The sequence below is a fragment of the Acanthaster planci genome, linkage group LG01, assembly GCF_054643075.1.
Source record: "Acanthaster planci isolate LZ-2023a linkage group LG01, COTS_SCS, whole genome shotgun sequence".
NCBI classification, from domain to species: domain Eukaryota; kingdom Metazoa; phylum Echinodermata; class Asteroidea; order Valvatida; family Acanthasteridae; genus Acanthaster; species Acanthaster planci.
In genome coordinates this window covers 36,875,404-36,893,309 of record NC_141777.1, presented here as the reverse complement: position 1 = coordinate 36,893,309, position 17,906 = coordinate 36,875,404, and the positions used below count along the sequence as shown (strand labels likewise).

The 17,906-nt window shown below is 42.6% G+C and overlaps 1 protein-coding gene across 1 annotated transcript; it reads left to right on the top strand.

The window, feature by feature from the left end:
* The first annotated feature begins 4,752 nt into the window (after positions 1-4,752).
* LOC110982677 (uncharacterized) lies at positions 4,753-8,397 on the top strand. Its single transcript, XM_022241273.2, has 2 exons — positions 4,753-5,317; positions 5,777-8,397. The coding sequence occupies exon 2, from the start codon at positions 5,810-5,812 to the stop codon at positions 6,596-6,598; it is 789 nt and encodes a 262-aa protein (XP_022096965.1). The 5' UTR covers positions 4,753-5,317; positions 5,777-5,809; the 3' UTR covers positions 6,599-8,397.
* The last annotated feature ends 9,509 nt before the right edge of the window (positions 8,398-17,906 follow it).

Below are 17,906 nucleotides of genomic sequence, written 5' to 3'. Positions count from 1 at the left end.
ACCGGGGAATAACTCGACGTTTCGAACAGTGTACTCTGTCCGTCTTCAGCAGTCTCCTGAAGACGGACAGAGTACACTGTTCGAAACGTCGAGTTATTCCCCGGTTCTTCTCAGAACCACACATACTCAAAGAAGAGATAAATACATGGTGTTACCGCAATCTTTACTATAGATCTAGTTTCTTTCACAATGAAAAACTTTAAGTCTTATATGATCGATAAGGGTTAATAAAGTAACAAACAAACGAGCGCATACTACACAGATGAAACCACTCCATCCCCGAATAATAGCATGTTTGGCCTGGAGTTGTATGTTTGCCGAAGGATTTTCTTCTGCTGTTTTGTTAATTTGGTTGACACACGTGCCTCATTAAGTAGTTCCTGTCTAAAAAAGTGCGACGATTCACGGAAAATTCTGCCCTATTACAACGTGAATTCTAAAAACAGTAACGCAAGTCGTTGTTGAACACATATCCGTCGTTAAAAGTCTCAAATATTTGGTTGATACAAACACGCGTTTGGTTGCCAGTTTCGTAATGGGTAAATGTAACATAAGTGGGGCAATCTCCAGCCATGTCCAAGTTATGTACCAGAAAGGTTAACAGAAGCTATGCTAATTTATTCCATTTAAAAGCTCTTTTCAGTGCTGCACTCGACACCATTGGCGTGCAGTAAATATGATCGTTCAGGGCCAGTGCCTTTTATAAGCACCATCAAGTTGGGTTTTGCCGCAACAGTAACAGTAATATTCAAAGACAAAAAAACAAAAAAAAAAACACGTGTACACTAGAACTCTATAACACTGCCTAAATGAATGCAACTGTTATGATATGAAGCATGAAAATATTACACATCTCTGTTTTATGCGGGTTGTTTTATATTGCATATCAGTATATCTACCGGTGGACTAGTTTATTGCCTGCATTTCTGAATATAAATTCGAATCCAAAAAAGAAGAATGAACAGCAAAATGTATATTCGAATCACGCATGAGCCTATTCCTTCACCTCTTATTTTTGATCCTCTTAGCAATGCAATTCATCTTCACTAAAAAGGACCTTAGTTTGAAAAAAATTTAAAGTCCAATTCGCAGGTGGATTTTAAAATGCACATCATCAGTTGACGTTTTGGGGCCATAAATTATCTCCTTGAACAAAATTATATACATCTTTCGAAATAACTAGGATGTGTCACTAAACAGTGACAGGGACTTTGACTCATCCACTGAAGAGACAGAACGTGTTCAAAGCGCTTTGGGTTCAAAAGGGATCCAATCATTGTCTCGGACTGGCGAGTCAAAAAATGGGTCTTTGATTTTCATGTCAGGCTCTTTTTCCTCGCTTGGACATAGCGGGCGTCGATCGCTTCCCCAAAGTGTAGGGGGGACATAATGCTAGTCCTCTCAGCATGAGGTAAAAAAAGTCGTGCAAGGTGAGGGATTCAAGAAAGAGGAAAAAATGACATCGCAAAAGGGTGTAAAGGGTGTGGTTGGGGAGGCCTTCCCGTGTTAACCCCAAAAGAACTGGGCTTTTTCGGACCATCTCAAGTCTTGACTGCCCCAAGGCTGATCTCTCCGAAGATTTTGAAAGAAACGCTTACCAGAACAACTGAGTAAGTTTAACTCGATCCACTGTTGTTGTGGTCATTTGAAGTTCATGGTCACACGCGTATCATTGAGCACGTCACCAGACAAAACTGAACATTTTTAACTAATCTGTCTTGGCCAAAACGGATTTTCACATAACTGGTGTCAAAAAACCACAAGACATTTACTGGAAAAACTCCCTAAGGTACAGCGCGTGATTATGGCATGAACAAAATTCACTACAACGATACAGGAGATACATATGCACTTTTAGGGTAAAGGAGACATTGTTATACGAAAGACGACGCCCCGTTGTGAAGAGAATATAATCTCCGTGTTGTTTTACCCATCATGTTACTCAACATTTGTGGTCCACATAATCCAGTAACAAGTATGCGCGTGTATGTCAGGGTGTTATGAATAACATGCTCAGAGCTATGCATGTCTGTATTTTTTGGTCTTTGGTAGTACTTTGCATGAAAAAATAAAACACACACACAAAATGATCAAAGCCTAAAAATCCACAGCGCCCAATTTTATAAAGCTGCGAATCAGACGTTACTGCTTAGCAAAATAATGTATACATGTATGTGCTGAGCAAAAATCAGCGGGAATGATTCGCCAGAAATGTGCATGATACCACAGCAGGAAACACCAAACATTCTCTTTGTTTAACAAAATGTCTTTTTGTTTCCTGCACACATCATTACAGGCACAAAAGCCGTCCCATGAAATGGAATTCTGTGCCAAAAGCCCGCGTTAAAACAGCATATGGATCATGTTAGGAATCTGCATTGCCAAGAGATGATAATCTTATTAATAAAACCGACCAAGCCGTGTAATTTATTATCAGGCTTCGCTCATTTATCCAACGCCTTTTACCCACGCCAGCTACTCAACATCTAACTGCGATGGTAATACCATGCATACAACAATGCCCTTTACTGGTACAAATGTAATGATGGATACATCGATGTTTAAAATCGGATGCATTGTGTCTTTTTCCTTACAAAATCGAACAAACAAACAAACAACCCAACAAACAAACAAACACAATGAAACAAACGGCTGAATACATCACTACTACCTGGCTATGTACGTTTAATTTGAAATTTCAACGAGGAATACAATACGCTCAATTATGTTACATCCTTATTTTCTCTGAAGTCTTTAAATACCCCAACGCTTTCAATCCTCACTGAAATAGTGAATGAGAGTCTAGACGAAAACGGGTCGACTTATACTTTCAGGAGCGACTAGGCTTCCAGACAAATCCATAAAAGACCAGGGCACTGGAGCAACGGCATAGCCAGCTGGTTCAGGAAGGTGGATGTCGGTGGAAGAGGGGCGCGCTAAATTTCTGCCTTTCTTAATAATCCTATTATTTTTTTACCAAATTTGTAGGAGCAACACTGTGACACAGACTTCAGCCCCTACAAGGTTGACAGCGCCTTAATCGTGCGCCCTGTTCGTGAAACTAAATTGGCCAAAAAACAGAGGCATAACATAGGCAATTATAAAGTTAATTTTACCACTTGAGAATTACATGTCCTTCATCTAATGTAGTATCAAGAAAGGTACCAGACCCACTTGTTTCACTCATATCAGTAAGCCTATAGGGTTAGAGGAGAAAATATATAAACGTGGCTATTCAACCATGAAAACATATTATTCTTTTGTCTGTATAATTCTAGAAGTTCCTCTGGCGTCAGTCCCTTCATTCTTGTACATGTACGTCACAATTAAGACAAGTGCTCAGTGTTTTATCTAAAACCAAGCACTGGGTGTACTGTGTCCATTAATATTCAAATTAACATCTGCCTGACGCAAAGTACATCTTGAAAAAACTAGAATGTTTTTTGATAAGCGAGATCGGTATTTCAAAAATGACCTTGGACGTGCTTTATTTGGGGCATGCACTGTTGGAAAACCGAACTGGCTCATTATCAATCTGTAAACATTACCGCTCTTCACAAAAACCTCACTACCTTTTGAGTATACTTAGGCCGTTACTTGTATATTGCGGCCCACTGTGAGCATCTTGTCCAACTGACATAGGTTTAGCTGTTGTAATGTAAACTCCAGTAAAGAAAAATGTCTTTGAATTCGTTTCATTCTGGATGTCCTAGATAAACTATCCCGATTACTCCCTATATTGGAACAGCACCGTTCGATAAAATTAGACATGCTGCTCGGGATTAAGCTCACAAGGCATCGACGTTAGTGTGGAATTATAGCACATAAGGATGGGCGATCCTGCTTCAGTTTCATGAAAAGGCATTTGAAAAAAAGGGTGTAATTTGTTACAAGTCAATGGGAGCCTGGATGGATGAGGGGAAAGCACAAGGATGGAAATGATAGGGGTGGAAAATCAAGGGTTGAATGACCAACTCTGGCTAATTTCTTGGAATATCAACCCTTTGCGTTTTCTCTGGTCCCTCTAGCGCCCTCACGTCTCACCAGGTACACCCCCATCGGACCGGCTCCCTCCAAAAGGGCTCATCGACCATGTTTGAGTCTCTGTTAACACCCAGAGTGACTCAACCGAGGCGTTAATGACCCTGCCGCTCCGCGTTACTGACTGGGGGCTTCAGTTTGGCAGATGTGAGAACGGCCCCTTCCCGATTTTGCCCCCTTGCAGCCCAGCCACTTTGATGATAACCTATCAGTCAATAACCCGGCAGGTATTAATTAATAAATCCCAAGCACTTTTTTCAAGTCCCGCGGAAGACTTCATTCACAGCATCACGAAGTAAAGACAAATGATTCTGTCAATGTTTGCACAATGGCGGTTGCGTTTCAATATACTCGTCGTGCACGAACAGCCATTATGTGGCTATTGATGCACTTTTGAACATGTTTTCCCACGCCACGAATACGCTAGACAGTCTTGGTGTGCTGAAAAAAAATACCTGGAGGACCTATTATAATTATCAAGCCGAATCTGCAATGAGCAAAACTTGAGAGAAAAACATAATCATCATTCCTGGACAAATAAAGTACTGTTACGTAATGTTTATCCCTGAATGGTAGGCCTATGTTTTTATTGGATGCTCGTCTAGTACATAATCACAGAAGTCCGTTTCTTCAATGGTGAGGTAAACATATTCTCATTTGACTTTAAACGGAGTTGTTTGCAGCAGCAAGGCTTATTACGGCAATGTATACTGAACATCGTGTACATGGCTTAACGGAATGTGACTCGTGTGGAGACTTCCGTGCGTAAACGCTGGCCTAGCGAGCCAGCGCATTTTTCAGACTACATGTGTACTGTTTACAACAGGACGGATAACCTTTTGCTCTCCTGTGTCGGCTCCTAAGCGACAAACCATGCGATAAATGGAGCCAACAACTTGGCCTTGCTTGGTGGGGATTAGCGAGATTAGGTAACAGCCGACACAAGTCGCAGAGTTAGCTACAGGGTTGAAGCCGGCCCCGACTCCGGGCGTCATTCGCTGCGACCAAGTTGACCGCGTTAAGGTCGTGCTTTGTGCGACGTCACCGCTACACCTAAGGTCACAAGTGCACGGATCACCAGCCGCCTATATAAACCGAGGTAGTTTGGGGTCAGCCCCGACACACGAGTTGACCGACAACGTGCGCAATTAGCGACGATTCTAGGCAAATAATCTTGCGAGTCACCGATCACGAGCGTTGCAATAAACGCGGGTACCTTGCATCTGTTGTAGCACTCGGAGAGCAACGCATTGTTACAGTCCACACCAGTCTTAGAGTAAGTCCACCTATTTTGAATTGTGTTTATCTGTTTTCATCGCATGTACCCCCTCCTGTTAAGTTGTTCCCATGCAGCATTTCTAAGTTTCTTGTAGATTAACAGCAATAACAAAATTTACATTAAAAAAATTCCCCTCTGTGTGTGTGAAATATTTTTGGTAGTATTGCACTAAATCGATATGGTACGGTCTACGCTTCTATGAATTGCAGCGTTCAAGAATGCTGTTAGTAGTGTTATACAAACCCGTAGGTGCGGTGAAATCATTCAAAACGAATCGTGATGTGGAAATGTAGGTCCATCGTCACGGTTGGGTTAAGTGTCATTCACACGGTAAACAGGCTTTCATATTGTGTTGCAAGCGTGGGTCGGGTCGGGTTAGATAGGCCTATGGGACGAAACGGGGGCCTTTTTTTTCTCTTTTTAACAGGATTTGTGTATGCACTTTATCGGTTTCAGGACACTTAAGCACAGGGCCCCAGCCGGTATAGAATGGAAGAGAAAGTCATCTGCAAAGACCACGGGGAACCTTTTACCGCCAGAATGGTGACTAAAGAGGATGAGTACCACCAGGCAGAATCCACCACGGACAACAAACCGGTAGCTACGACCAGGAGGCAGACCGCCCTCGATGTTGCCAACATGATCGCTCCGTCTCGCTCGATCAAGGACGGCCCGAGGAGCGAGTTCAGCGTCGGGACTAAACCGCTGGATCTGAGCCACCGCGGCCTTCCGGCCCCTTCGTCTGCCGCGGCCGCCGCTGCCTACAAAACTTTCTACCCCTACCCGTCATTGCCGATCTCCTCCACGCTGTCTCCGTACTCCTTCCTGGGTGAGGGGAGCTCGGCGCTTACACCGGCCAATTACGCCGCGGGTTACAGTGCCGCCGCGACCTACCCGTTGTACGGCAGCTATCCAGTCGCAGCTGACAGTACAGCGCCGTCCCTGTCCACGCTAAGGCTGTCGGCACTTCTTGCGTCCAGGAAGAGACGAGCCGCAGTTTCCACTTCCGACAAGGGTGACAGTAGCATTCCGCCACAGGAACCCTCCAGAAAGAAAGTTCGTCCCGTCCCCGACGAGAAGAAGGACAGTGCGTACTGGGACCGGAGACGTAAGAACAACGATGCGGCGAAACGTTCTCGTGACGCCCGCCGAGAAAAAGAGGAAGAGATCGCCCTTCGTGCTGTGTTCCTTGAACAAGAGAACATGAAACTCAGAGCAGAGGTGTCCATCCTCAAGAGCGAAATGGGCAGGCTGCATTACATGGTGTATAACTGCTGATGGTTTGTTACCTCTGAAACTGAAATACTGTGCGGGGCCACGGTGTCGGTTTTTCGCCTGATGAGTGAATGCTGCAGTGCGTTGGAAAAAAACGCACTAATGGTGCACAAGCTCACAGACCTTGCCGACACGAAAAACTACATAGCAAAGGTGCACTTCGTTAAAAGACTTTGCAGTTGGAGGAAACAGCACTGGACATGTATTTGCCCCGCAGACATTAACTCAAGTGGAAACTGCAGTATCTTGTTTATGTTCACAACTCAACCATGTATGTATTCAATACATCAATTGGTCCATATTGTTTGGTTATTTTGGTCTCGATCCCGCCAATGGAATTTGTTATTCTTATTGTTCAAAATGCTTTAAAATAGTTTTATGAGACAGCACTGCTCACTTCCAAGAGTTGCAAAATGTGAAAGTCTCTTGTATTTTTAAAAGTGAATTGCATAATGTCGTTTGTGACATACAGTTGAGCCAAAGCTCATAAGTGTTTTTAAAATGGAATTATGACCATTGCAGTGGAACATACTGCCCAGGGATAACTGTCATTGCCTAGCCTAGTCCAACTGGTCAGATGTGTAAGAATGTATTTATCTCTCAGGGAAGATATCTGTAATCAAGAAGTGTCAGAAAGAAGTGAAATTATAGCAGAAGTTTTAACGACAGGTCAGTGAAGTGCAGTAAATCCACCGCCGTTATCACACGCAGTCAATACTGTTTTCCAACAACAACACTATTTTTGGGTTTGACGTTTCAAAGCAAGTGATCGTGGATACTTGGTTTATAGGTATTGGAGTATACTGTTTTCGTCTGGTACTGACTGATTGGCATGTCGTAATTTCACTACAATGGTTTCGCCAGTGGCTGAGAGCAGTCACGAGCGAGACAGTAGGATTGATTGCCTGTGGGTCTTGCCGTACCAACAGTTACAAACAGAACGTGAGCCCATATAGCAGGTTAAGGCCGGGCTACGTTACATAACCCGTCTAATCACGACCAATGACGAATGCCGACCTGCCTGTAAATGGAACCAAAATCAGTCTTGCCCTTCGTGCGTTTGTAATAATGCACCAGACGGTAAATGCTGCTGCACATGAAGATTTTATGTTATACATGTATATGGTTATCTCACAGCATTCCAGTGTATGCGTGGTGCTATAATGTTGCGTGCTTTAAGTTCTCAATTAGGTTTCGCTCGGAATCTTTTAGGGTAAATAGTGTTATTGTATCGTGTTTGATTTTGATTTAAGACAATTCGTAAGAGGAATTTTGTTGTCTTTTGACTTTCTTCTTTGCAATCGAACAAAAGTCTGTCTTTCAAGAACTTAGGAACTGTCTACGTAAGCTTCTGGTAGTTCACTCACTAATTTAATATGTCGAAGGGATATTTTCTTTTAGAGAGAGACTGCAACTTAATGTGAAACATTTTGAATTTATTTCAGAGCTATGGCATTTTGGGTTAGTCACGAAACTCACCTTCCCACAGGTTCATCATTTTGGGATAAGGAAGGGTGCGATGTGCGAGTGTCTATAGTCAGGGAACGGGCCGTTCTTAGTCGCAGCTAACAGAGCTGCCAACGGTTCAATTAGGCAGTGTAGCTGTGGCGCAAATTAAAGAAAGGTGTTCGTCTGGCTGAACGCGATATCATGCACCGAGCGGGCAAAGGAGGACCTGTTGTAACGGTGATTACATGTATTTGGTATGGCCATGCCAGGAGTCTATTACTTTCATTCTTTAAAAAAATCTGTAACGGAACGACTGTGTGAGATATATTAAAGTGTAAATATTTGCCATCCGAGTTAAATGTGTTTTCGCAGTCAGTGCTTCTTGACTGTCGATGATAATTCCCCGGTATATGTTCCCAGACCAAGTGGCTCGCCACTCGGCAGACCTGACTTTGGTTAGAAGTTCCAAACAGATCTAATGTGGGAAATGCCGCCGTGATGTATGTAACAGCCTCAACTGGTGACATTTTAAATTACTAGGAAATTGCCCCAAACTTGGTACCCCCCCACCACAGCACCTAAGCATTGAACCTTTGGATCCTTGATCGGCTGCTTCTATTGCAAATTTGGAGGCATTAGCAAAATACGCCCATTACCCTGTATTGCATGTCGTCTGTTCGCACATCACAATAACAATAATCATAAGCCGTTTGATATGAAAGTGATACAATTGATCGTATGACCATTTCATTCCTTTATTGATCGATTGGCGTAATTATTTACTTATAATTATCATAGCGATAAGGTTTAGTCTTGTATGTACAGCGCCAAATTCATTAAATGGCGCCGTAACAGTGCCCAACGGAGCCCAAAAATTTGAAGCCTTTCAGGTTTTATAGATATAGTACCAGTTCGAAAAGTGTCAGTCCAACTTTCTTTGTGGATGGACTTGTGACATTTATGATGTTTTACATTATAAACAACCAACTTCCTACATCAAGTCACAGCTTGCAGTTCAGTTCATTAGTGGATTGTGAAACACCGTGTGTAATCAGTTACGTTTCTTCCTGTTCATTTCGGCCTTTGAAAGGCAGTCTGTCGCCCCACGAGTTGTTGTCACGTAATTATAACTGAACCGATCACCTTCTTCCTCGTAATTATTCCTGCAACCAAGGACAGGCTTTGGAGACTCATTATTCAGTCCATCAGCAGCTGTTAATAAGGCCACGTGACGTGTTACGTGCTGACCTCACATGAGGTCGCGCAGGTAGGCCAAGCTTGCTTTGGAGAAATAGAAAAACACCCCAGGCCGTAGGCGTGCAATCGCTCCCTTGCAGCAGGACAGTGGGGATTGCGAACCGGCAACATTATTGGCGTAACCATAGACGCGGTCAGGGGCAAGATTCATGCTTTAAGAAAAAATCTGGTCAGATTCCAAGCCTATCGCGATAAGCTCACTTTACAATCAACCCCTCTCACCTTGACCAGAATCGCCGGTCAACTCAGGTCACGGAAGCGATGTTTTACTGCTGCGGGTGCGGGACTGACACGAGACAATGGATGGATTTGTTTGTAACTCTATCCCGACCAGTCGGCCGTGCGCGGCCGCGCTCCTCTGTGGTAATTCTTGGAATCCATTGAAAAGGTTTCGACCCACGGCCGCCTGATCCACAGTTCACTTAACCTAGCTACGCGTGATTGTTGCCCAATATCTGTAACGCTGCTTCTCGCCTTGCATCCTTCGCTTTCAATTGGCTGGTTGAATATTTCCATCGAAGTAAAATGAGGTATTCATTTTATAAACCACCATCATACCACACTTTTACTTGCCATTTCTTGACAATGAAGGGTTTGGTTTTTTCTTCAAAACAGCTCAGTAGAAATGTTTGCGTATGATATGGTTGAATGGCAGCCAGTTTTTTATGTGCTGAGCGTCCTATGTCTCTTGTACTGAATTACTCACACACCATTTAGCTTTCAGTGACAATAAACTGCCAAGCCGTGTCATAAAATCCAATTGCCTAACGCACATCGGCTTAGAGTTCAGAAATAGAAAATATCAATGAATTTTTTCAGCGCGTTATCTCTGCTGGTTTTAATCATTATCCACCCACGCCAAACTAAAAGACCCCACACTTTTAGGAGGTCCCAGGGCTATTTTTGTCTAGATGTATTAATTATAAGCGTGTATAGTGGTTGATCGATCTCTTCTGTTAATGATAAAAGGCGACTGTTAGTTCTGTGATGACTATCAGATCGCTAGTTGTAACACGTGAGCTTTGCATGCCAGCAAAAATAGCCATGGTTGTGGAATTCCTAATAACTGGCCCGTCAATCTGAATTAGTTCACTCAGGTCATGGTGAAGTGTGTGGTCAGTTTGCATTGAGACCCTTCGGCCAGCTTGTTATGACCAGTTGTCCAATGGCCACGTAAGAATGTTGCGGCTAGTTATCGCGAGGGGTCAGTCTGGCCAGGCCAAGGATGACATGAGGCCTTTATGTTCCGAATGACCAGCCGGACTGACCGGTCCGAAAAGAATGATGATAAAGGCCTTGACGCCGGTCAGTAAGGTAGGTCAATGGATTCACAGGCCTGGTCAGGGACGGGTCATTTTTCATGCCAGCCCCTCTCGACGGGGGAGCCCGGGTCTGGATTCTGGTCAATCATTACCATTACCTAACCGAACAGCGCGACTGGCTAAATGCCTTGCCAAGAAGACGTTAGGGGTATGTGTACCGCACAGAGGGAGCAATTGTGGTCAGGTCAATGAACGCAGAGGCCAATGCACCTGCCCCATGTCTAATCATTCAACCTAATTGATGGTGAACTTGAAGCCGACGTACCCGGTAACGTGCCTACAACGGAAGGCAGTCTAAATGCGTCTGGTCCCGCTCGCTACCCCCTGGGTCACATTTTTTGTAATGACTGTACGGCAACATTTTTGGGGAGTTAGACACGATGTTATTGATTGTGTGAGGACGAAGAGAGAAAAAAGTCCCCACATTTCTGGGGCTGAAAAATACGTGATTCACGTGTGGTTTCACAGGCGGGTTTTTGGTGGCTGAATTAGGTGGCTTAGAATTCTTTGCTTTTTTTGTGGGTTTGTTGCGTACATTGTGCATTCCACCTCCCTTACCCTCCGGGCGAGGCTTACAGCCGGGACATTCACTTTATCGAAAGACACGGGCTGTTGACAACAGGATTCGAGTTGGGCGTAAACATGGAAGATGGAACACAAACCTTCCTCCATGGTGTAAACAAGAATACAGTTGCTTGCGTCATGGAATGTGAGGGATAACAGCGCGAGTGGATGAGGGGTAGCCGTGGCTCTCGGCTAGGGTAGAGTTTTGTTCACAAACGCAATCTAGCGTGTGTGTGATGTGATGGGAGGTGGCTTATTGGCTTTTGTGACACTTGACAGTGGATTGTTTTTCCCTATCGACAAAACGTCAACTACGATTCAAAACAGTGTTTTTAACTGATGTAACATAATGATTCGAATTATTCTCATGCCATCTTGCCGTTGGTTACTCCATCTTTTTCAAGATGTAGGCCTACTTACGTTGGGGAGATGTTAATTCTAATCACGGGTTTTGCCCTTACACACTCATAACACTGTATACTCAGTGCTTCTCCGAGAGCTTGTGAAAAATTACAAGCTTACTTGGGTGGACTCAAACCCAAGACCTGCTGCTTACAAGCGCAGACGTCTTGAAATAGTTTACAGTACCCGCTGCTACATCTGATTTGGACCGGCGAGCCGACTCCGGCAAGCTCGGTGGTCGAGTGGTTAACACGTCTGCACTAGTTAGAAGGAGGTCGTGGGTTCGAGTCTCACCCGAGTAAGCTTGTGGATGTTTTTGTCAAGCTCTCGGCTCTCGGCTCAAGCACTGAGTAATGCAGTGTTTATGAGTATGTCAGGGCAAAACCCGTAATTGGAATTACTCCATACTGTTTAAGTTACAGTCGGATATGTCCAACGTGAAATTATCGACCACCAATGTAACTTTATACTCGGTTTCATCGTGAATCAAACTCTAATCGTTGATATGGCTTGTACCTTTATGTCTGAAGGAAGGATAATATTGTAGACAAAAGCTACAGAAAATAAAGTAATGCTTTACATATATCAGTAAATAAAACTTGAAAGTTGTCTAAAAAATCCAAATAGATTGCTCAACACAAAATAAAAATCTCTGATTTCTGTTTGATCAAAAGGACATTGAGATTGCGCTGAAAATTTACGGAAGCATAAATGGCGTGTCCTATGCTGCAGAGGCTGTTCAGTGGAACAAATGAGGCACGCTGAACGCATTGAACATCATATAGTCTCTGTCAAAAAGTATAATTAGGTTTATGAAACTCAATCCTTTTCACCAAAATGACGGCATATGAAGTATTGCTTAGATATATTTGACAACGAACAGGATTCCCTGCGAGTAGTTGGTTTGGGATCTATTTCTGAACCTTTATGTTCCCTGTGAGCATGAGTTTCTGTCTGTCCTATGGAATTTAACCGCTTTTGTATCACTGTATTTGGTTTTTACCAGCAATCTCATCTGACTTCATAATTTTTGGATTCATACTTTAAATTTACAAATTTTGTTTCATCGTGAGCATCTTGAAAGTGATTTGGAGTTCCAGATTTGTTTGGCAAATATTTTTCCTTCACAATAATTATGGCAGGAGCATTTAACGCCCGGTACTTACAAACGCAATAGCTAAATATTTGGTACTGTTGCTATTAATTAACAATGTTGTTTCTCTATCTCTTGTTCTCCGAAAAAACCCACACAAAACTGAAGTTATTCAGTTTGTGTATAAAGCTTTAGTTTAGACACTAAGCTTGAGGACAAAAAATGGTTGTCATTTTGTTCTGATATGAACAGTTCTTAAAAAGCATATTTCTCTAGTGTAGGGAAAATGGCCCAGTTGACAGGGTAATAATGGAAATGCCTTGAGCACTGAAACCGGCGATATGTGCTCCTTAACAACATCATAAAAAGGTTCTCCTCCCTGCTAAGAAATGAGGAGACACACAACTCATAATTAGTGCAGTGGCCGCAGGGCCATCCATGATAACCGTTAACTGCTTGTGTAATCGCTTCTTCTGTCATTGTGATGTCACCCGTAATTTGTATGTTGCACCACTAGTCAGTTAAGTGGGGGCATCGGCAGAGTCGTAGTCTGAATGGAGATGTGTTCATCCGTGAGCTCCTGATCAAGGCAAATTTCCTCCGCTGTGGTGACCTTCCACTGAGTTTAATATCAGGCCAAGACTGCAAGAGTCCACGAAAACACCCCAAACGAGCTCTTAAATCATGAGAAAATGACCGTGGCAGCTCTCCCGTAACGGCCGCCGATAGATGTTTACGTGGGGCTGCTGAGCTCCAGAAGATTGGCCGGCGAGGTGAAAAAATTCTGTACTAGCGAAGCCGCCACTGCCCCTGAACCAGTGGATATCCATCGGGGACTGTGGAGCAACTCGCCCGCCCCGACACCTGTAACAATTATTACATGAATCGAAACAGTACCAGTCCATAGTGCACCTTCTTCTTGGGAGAGGGTTCTTTTGGATGAAAGAGTCATTCAACAGTCGTTTAAATTATGGTATCACTGGAAAGCCCATTGCTTACTCTTTCTTGTCATACATCTCAGTAAGTCAAAATCGGAGGTTAGTACTCATTATGCCTCAGCAGGTCACAAAGGGAGCTTTTTCAAGGAGACATGGATATTTTTTGTAGGATGAGCGTGTCGCACAAGAACTTTTGTGTCGCAGTAAGTTAGAAGTAGAACATGTTCAAATCCCCCGTTTACAAACATGAGCCTTTAGTTTGGGAAAAGAGGCCAATGAAATGGTTCTTTCGTGCTTTCAACAACGTGAAATGTTCTTTCTTCTGAATAGGCTGCCTGGTTTATTTATTGTCGTTATTGATGGAGAGAAAATAAAATCAGATAGCTTGAGCAGCCTCTAGCGAAAGTACATGTATATATAGTCAGATTAAAGGAATTCTCGGAAGGGCCCTTTCTTTGATTTATAAGTTCCGGCTTTGCGGTAAGAAGCAAGCCATCACTTTGAGCACACGCGGGGGGTGGGAATGGTTGGTATGATCTACCATTTATTAAACACCCGAAGAAGTTTGGAAGGTTCCGCAGCAAACACGATGCACGATTTGCACTGCCGAGATTCTGTCCTCTGTTGTCCTTAAGGCTGTAAGGATGATGATTTAACTCGGCTTCCTTTGCTGTCGTGGACCAAAATAACTTAAAAGATCCTCGGACGACATTTCCTTACGTGATTTCGGAAAGAGATCAAGTGCACATCCGAAACATTCTGTAATGTGACAGAACAATATACCCCGCATTAGGTATATCCAGAACTGAATTTACTTTCCTGATTGTGCCCCATGTCTTCAACTGTATCTTGTTTCATGGTAGGCCTATTATAAAAGAATGGATGTTTCTATCGTGTGTACTACCGCGGCATTGTATTCGTCTGTTTAAAAAAAGAAAGCAAGGAAAACAGGATTGTGACATGTCTTGTTGCACGACAAACCGTTACGGTGATAAAAAATAGTATCAACGGTATCATACCGGCAAAATGACAAAGGGGCCACAAAATCCTTCGACAACCGGCGGAGTTTAGTCCATAGTTTACGAGGCGCCTCGGTAATGGTACAATGTACGGTGACTGGTAAATTGCTGGTAATAATATAACAGAAAAGAGCGCAGGAAAGTTGCGGGTATATACTTAGGCCCTACACTTTGTTTGCATATCGCGTTAAAAAAAAAATTGTTAGAATTGAATCTGGAATGAGTGCAGCGTCTAACAATATGTAACGTCTGTTTGGATTGTGGCTCGATCTCGAATCGTCAAGAGTAATTTGTTGTTTTGGATACATACCAGTAACATATACGCGCAAAAGTACAATGTAGTTTTGGTCTCGGTGCAATGGGAAGACTTTTGGCCCGTAGAATGGAAAAGCGTCATCTGCGTTTCCAGTCAGCCTAGGCAGTTGAAACAAGAGGACAAAACGGCTTCCCTCGTCCCATCCCCGCCGTCTGGAACCGGAGTGAAATTGGCCCTCTTCTCTATTTTTGATCACCACGAAGATTTAAACTGATCAAGCATAGACCTGCGTATCGGTATACACGCTATAAAGGGACCTTATTGAACTGACAGAAAGGTAGACACGAGGAAGACAAATAATGTGATATTTTCTGTTAGACCAGTCTGTTTGTTATTTGTAGCGGAGGCCTACTGGAGGATTTCGTTATGACTGTTTGATGGGCATTGGGGTATGGTTCATGAAAAGACATAATTATAATGAAAATTCAGAAGGCCACACTGTATGTCATTAGACTAGGCTTGCTTACATAGGTTGTACGGGGGATGAAAGCTGAAGACTGACAAATCTATTCAAAAAACCTTTAGAAAACCTTTAAAAATTGTGTTTATTTAAACCAAAATTAATATTTTTAGGTTTATATGAACAGACATTAATTCTAATGAAAAAAAACACAAAAATCGTAAGGTACCCTTAATCGATGAATATGCATAGAGGAGGTGCAGTTTTAACTCTCTCTTGGGATGAAATTTAAACCAAACAAGATTTTTCAGTATTTGTGTTAGCCAGCATACTTATCCACCCTAGACTACGATTACCAACGGTTGTCGAGTTCATTTCACATCACTTTAATCTTGAGATTCTTGGCTTTTTGTTGTGAAGTTGCTCCTTTCTGCTATACCCTTCTGTCGAGTTGGCAGAGGATGTCATGATCGGCATTTCTGAGGTGTTCATCAGAGACATTTATATGGACGGGATCAAATGACCCTTCTCCCCTCTTCGAACACGAAGGTGGGATCTTCCTCCGTGTGTGCACGGGAAAATACGCCTCGGAACATTATGATAAGAAACGAGACATTGCTACATGGTGCTTTCCAGCGTCAAACTGAATTCCACATCCATTACTCTGTCCTAATACCAGGAAGAGAACCGAAATGAATTGAGAATGAAAATGCTCATGATTCCTACTTTTCCAAACTTGGGTGGTGTTCTAAAACTGGTTCTAAATCGAATAACTTCAACTTTTAAACGTCGTGGTTCAACTCGCCAAACATCTTTGATTCATTCTTTAAAACACAGTACCGAGCTGGAAGTCAACTTGGTCGTTATCTGAGTCGACAGGTTCTTTGTAAAGGTCTATTTGGTTGTCTCCATCTGTTATCGAACACCGCTATACAGAATACATCCAATAACGTTTAAGACATGGCATGAACTTGTTCCAAAAAGTTGCCATGCTCCCGTTCCAGCTTTCAAACCTGAAGTCTATTCACTGCGTATTAAGAGGTATCTCTTTTTCAATTCTGTGTTTCTCTTTTCTGACCAACCCGTTTCTGACTCCCGACCGAAGAAAAAATTGAAACCTTTATTTTTTATTCTGTCGACATGACAAAAAATGGCACACTTTCCGATTTTGTGGGAAAAAATACATTAACATCTATTGGAATCGGTATTTTTTCCCCCACAAAACGTAAATTTGCCTGCAGAGTGACATACACAGACGAAGCCAAACAGTGATGTTTCTGTCGCCTCCGAGTCGACGGTAAACGAGTTTTGAACTGTCTCATGTAAGTTGGGAGCCTTATTCTTCAGTGACGTGGCAGTTACATTTATAAAATGGAATCTGTTTTTTAAATAATTTGAAATACCTCAAAGTCCGATGTCTCGAATCCGGAGGTTGGCTGTTGTTTAACATAGTGGAAATTGGTAAATGGAAATAACTCGTATGCATGTCTGTCGCCAGACAAGGGTCTGAAACATTTATTCAGATTAAATTACGTCGTAAAAATATCATTAAACACGTAGGCGGATCAACAGTGTGTCGATAGAACAGAGTTTGTGTGCTTTGGAAATACCAAGGAGTAAATCGACTGGTACAGAACTATGGACGACGAAGGTGTTGCTGAACGAACATGAGCTAGTGAAGTCATTCCGTGTAATTTACATCAAAAGTAGCTAAAGATAGGTTTCTTAATTTACTTATTCAAATATCATGGAAAGAAAAGTTAGTTCTGAGCCGTCCAAACATGCACGACCACTTTGCATTATTTTACTATGGATTTTGTTAACTAAGAATTTTATTTTTTATTCAGATCGACCGACCCTCAGACGCACAAAAAAAATATGAGGATTAAAATTATAGAATTAAAAAGGGACGCCCTGACTTTTAGACAAATGTTTTAGCCTGAAATCTCTCATTTGAAGTTTCGCTATTTAAGTAATGTCAATAACAGTTCAGTTTCGATTTTTTTAGGAGGTGGGGGAGTAGCGGTATGCCAAAGTTGGATGCAGAGTCTACATGTAAATGCTTTAGGGAGAGGGGCAATTTTTAGTGTCACCAAATTTTGACGGGAGAGGCTAAATTTGGGGGGTTTTACACGCTTTTAGAGGAAAGTGAAATGAAAATTGTCCCTAAATCAGCTTCTTCACTTTTTATAAAATTGCTGCGTGGGGCATGGGCTCTGTTGGATCTGCTAGGGATTATGCAATTCATAACCTAGACAATGCTGGAAAATTTCCTTTGAAGCTTCGTAACTCAGCTTAACCCTAAAAAGTGCATTTTGCTTTTTTTTGTTGAAGTATAGTAGGACGATCTGAAAAGAGACAACAATAACTGAAGTATGAGGGCGCCCCACAGGTACGTCGCGTACGCGGCAGGCACAGACATGGTGGCTTCGGTGCCCAGGGAAATTTTTTGTCTAGTTCCCAGACCAAAAGATTCCAACTAATTAGATGGATCTCCAACTAATTAGAAGGATCTTTAGTTTCAGTAAGCGTGTTTTTTTTTAATACACAA

Bases quoted from the DNA above. Each gene is read 5' to 3' on its own strand.
- LOC110982677 (XM_022241273.2), top strand. From the start codon at position 5,810: ATGGAAGAGAAAGTCATCTGCAAAGACCACGGGGAACCTTTTACCGCC.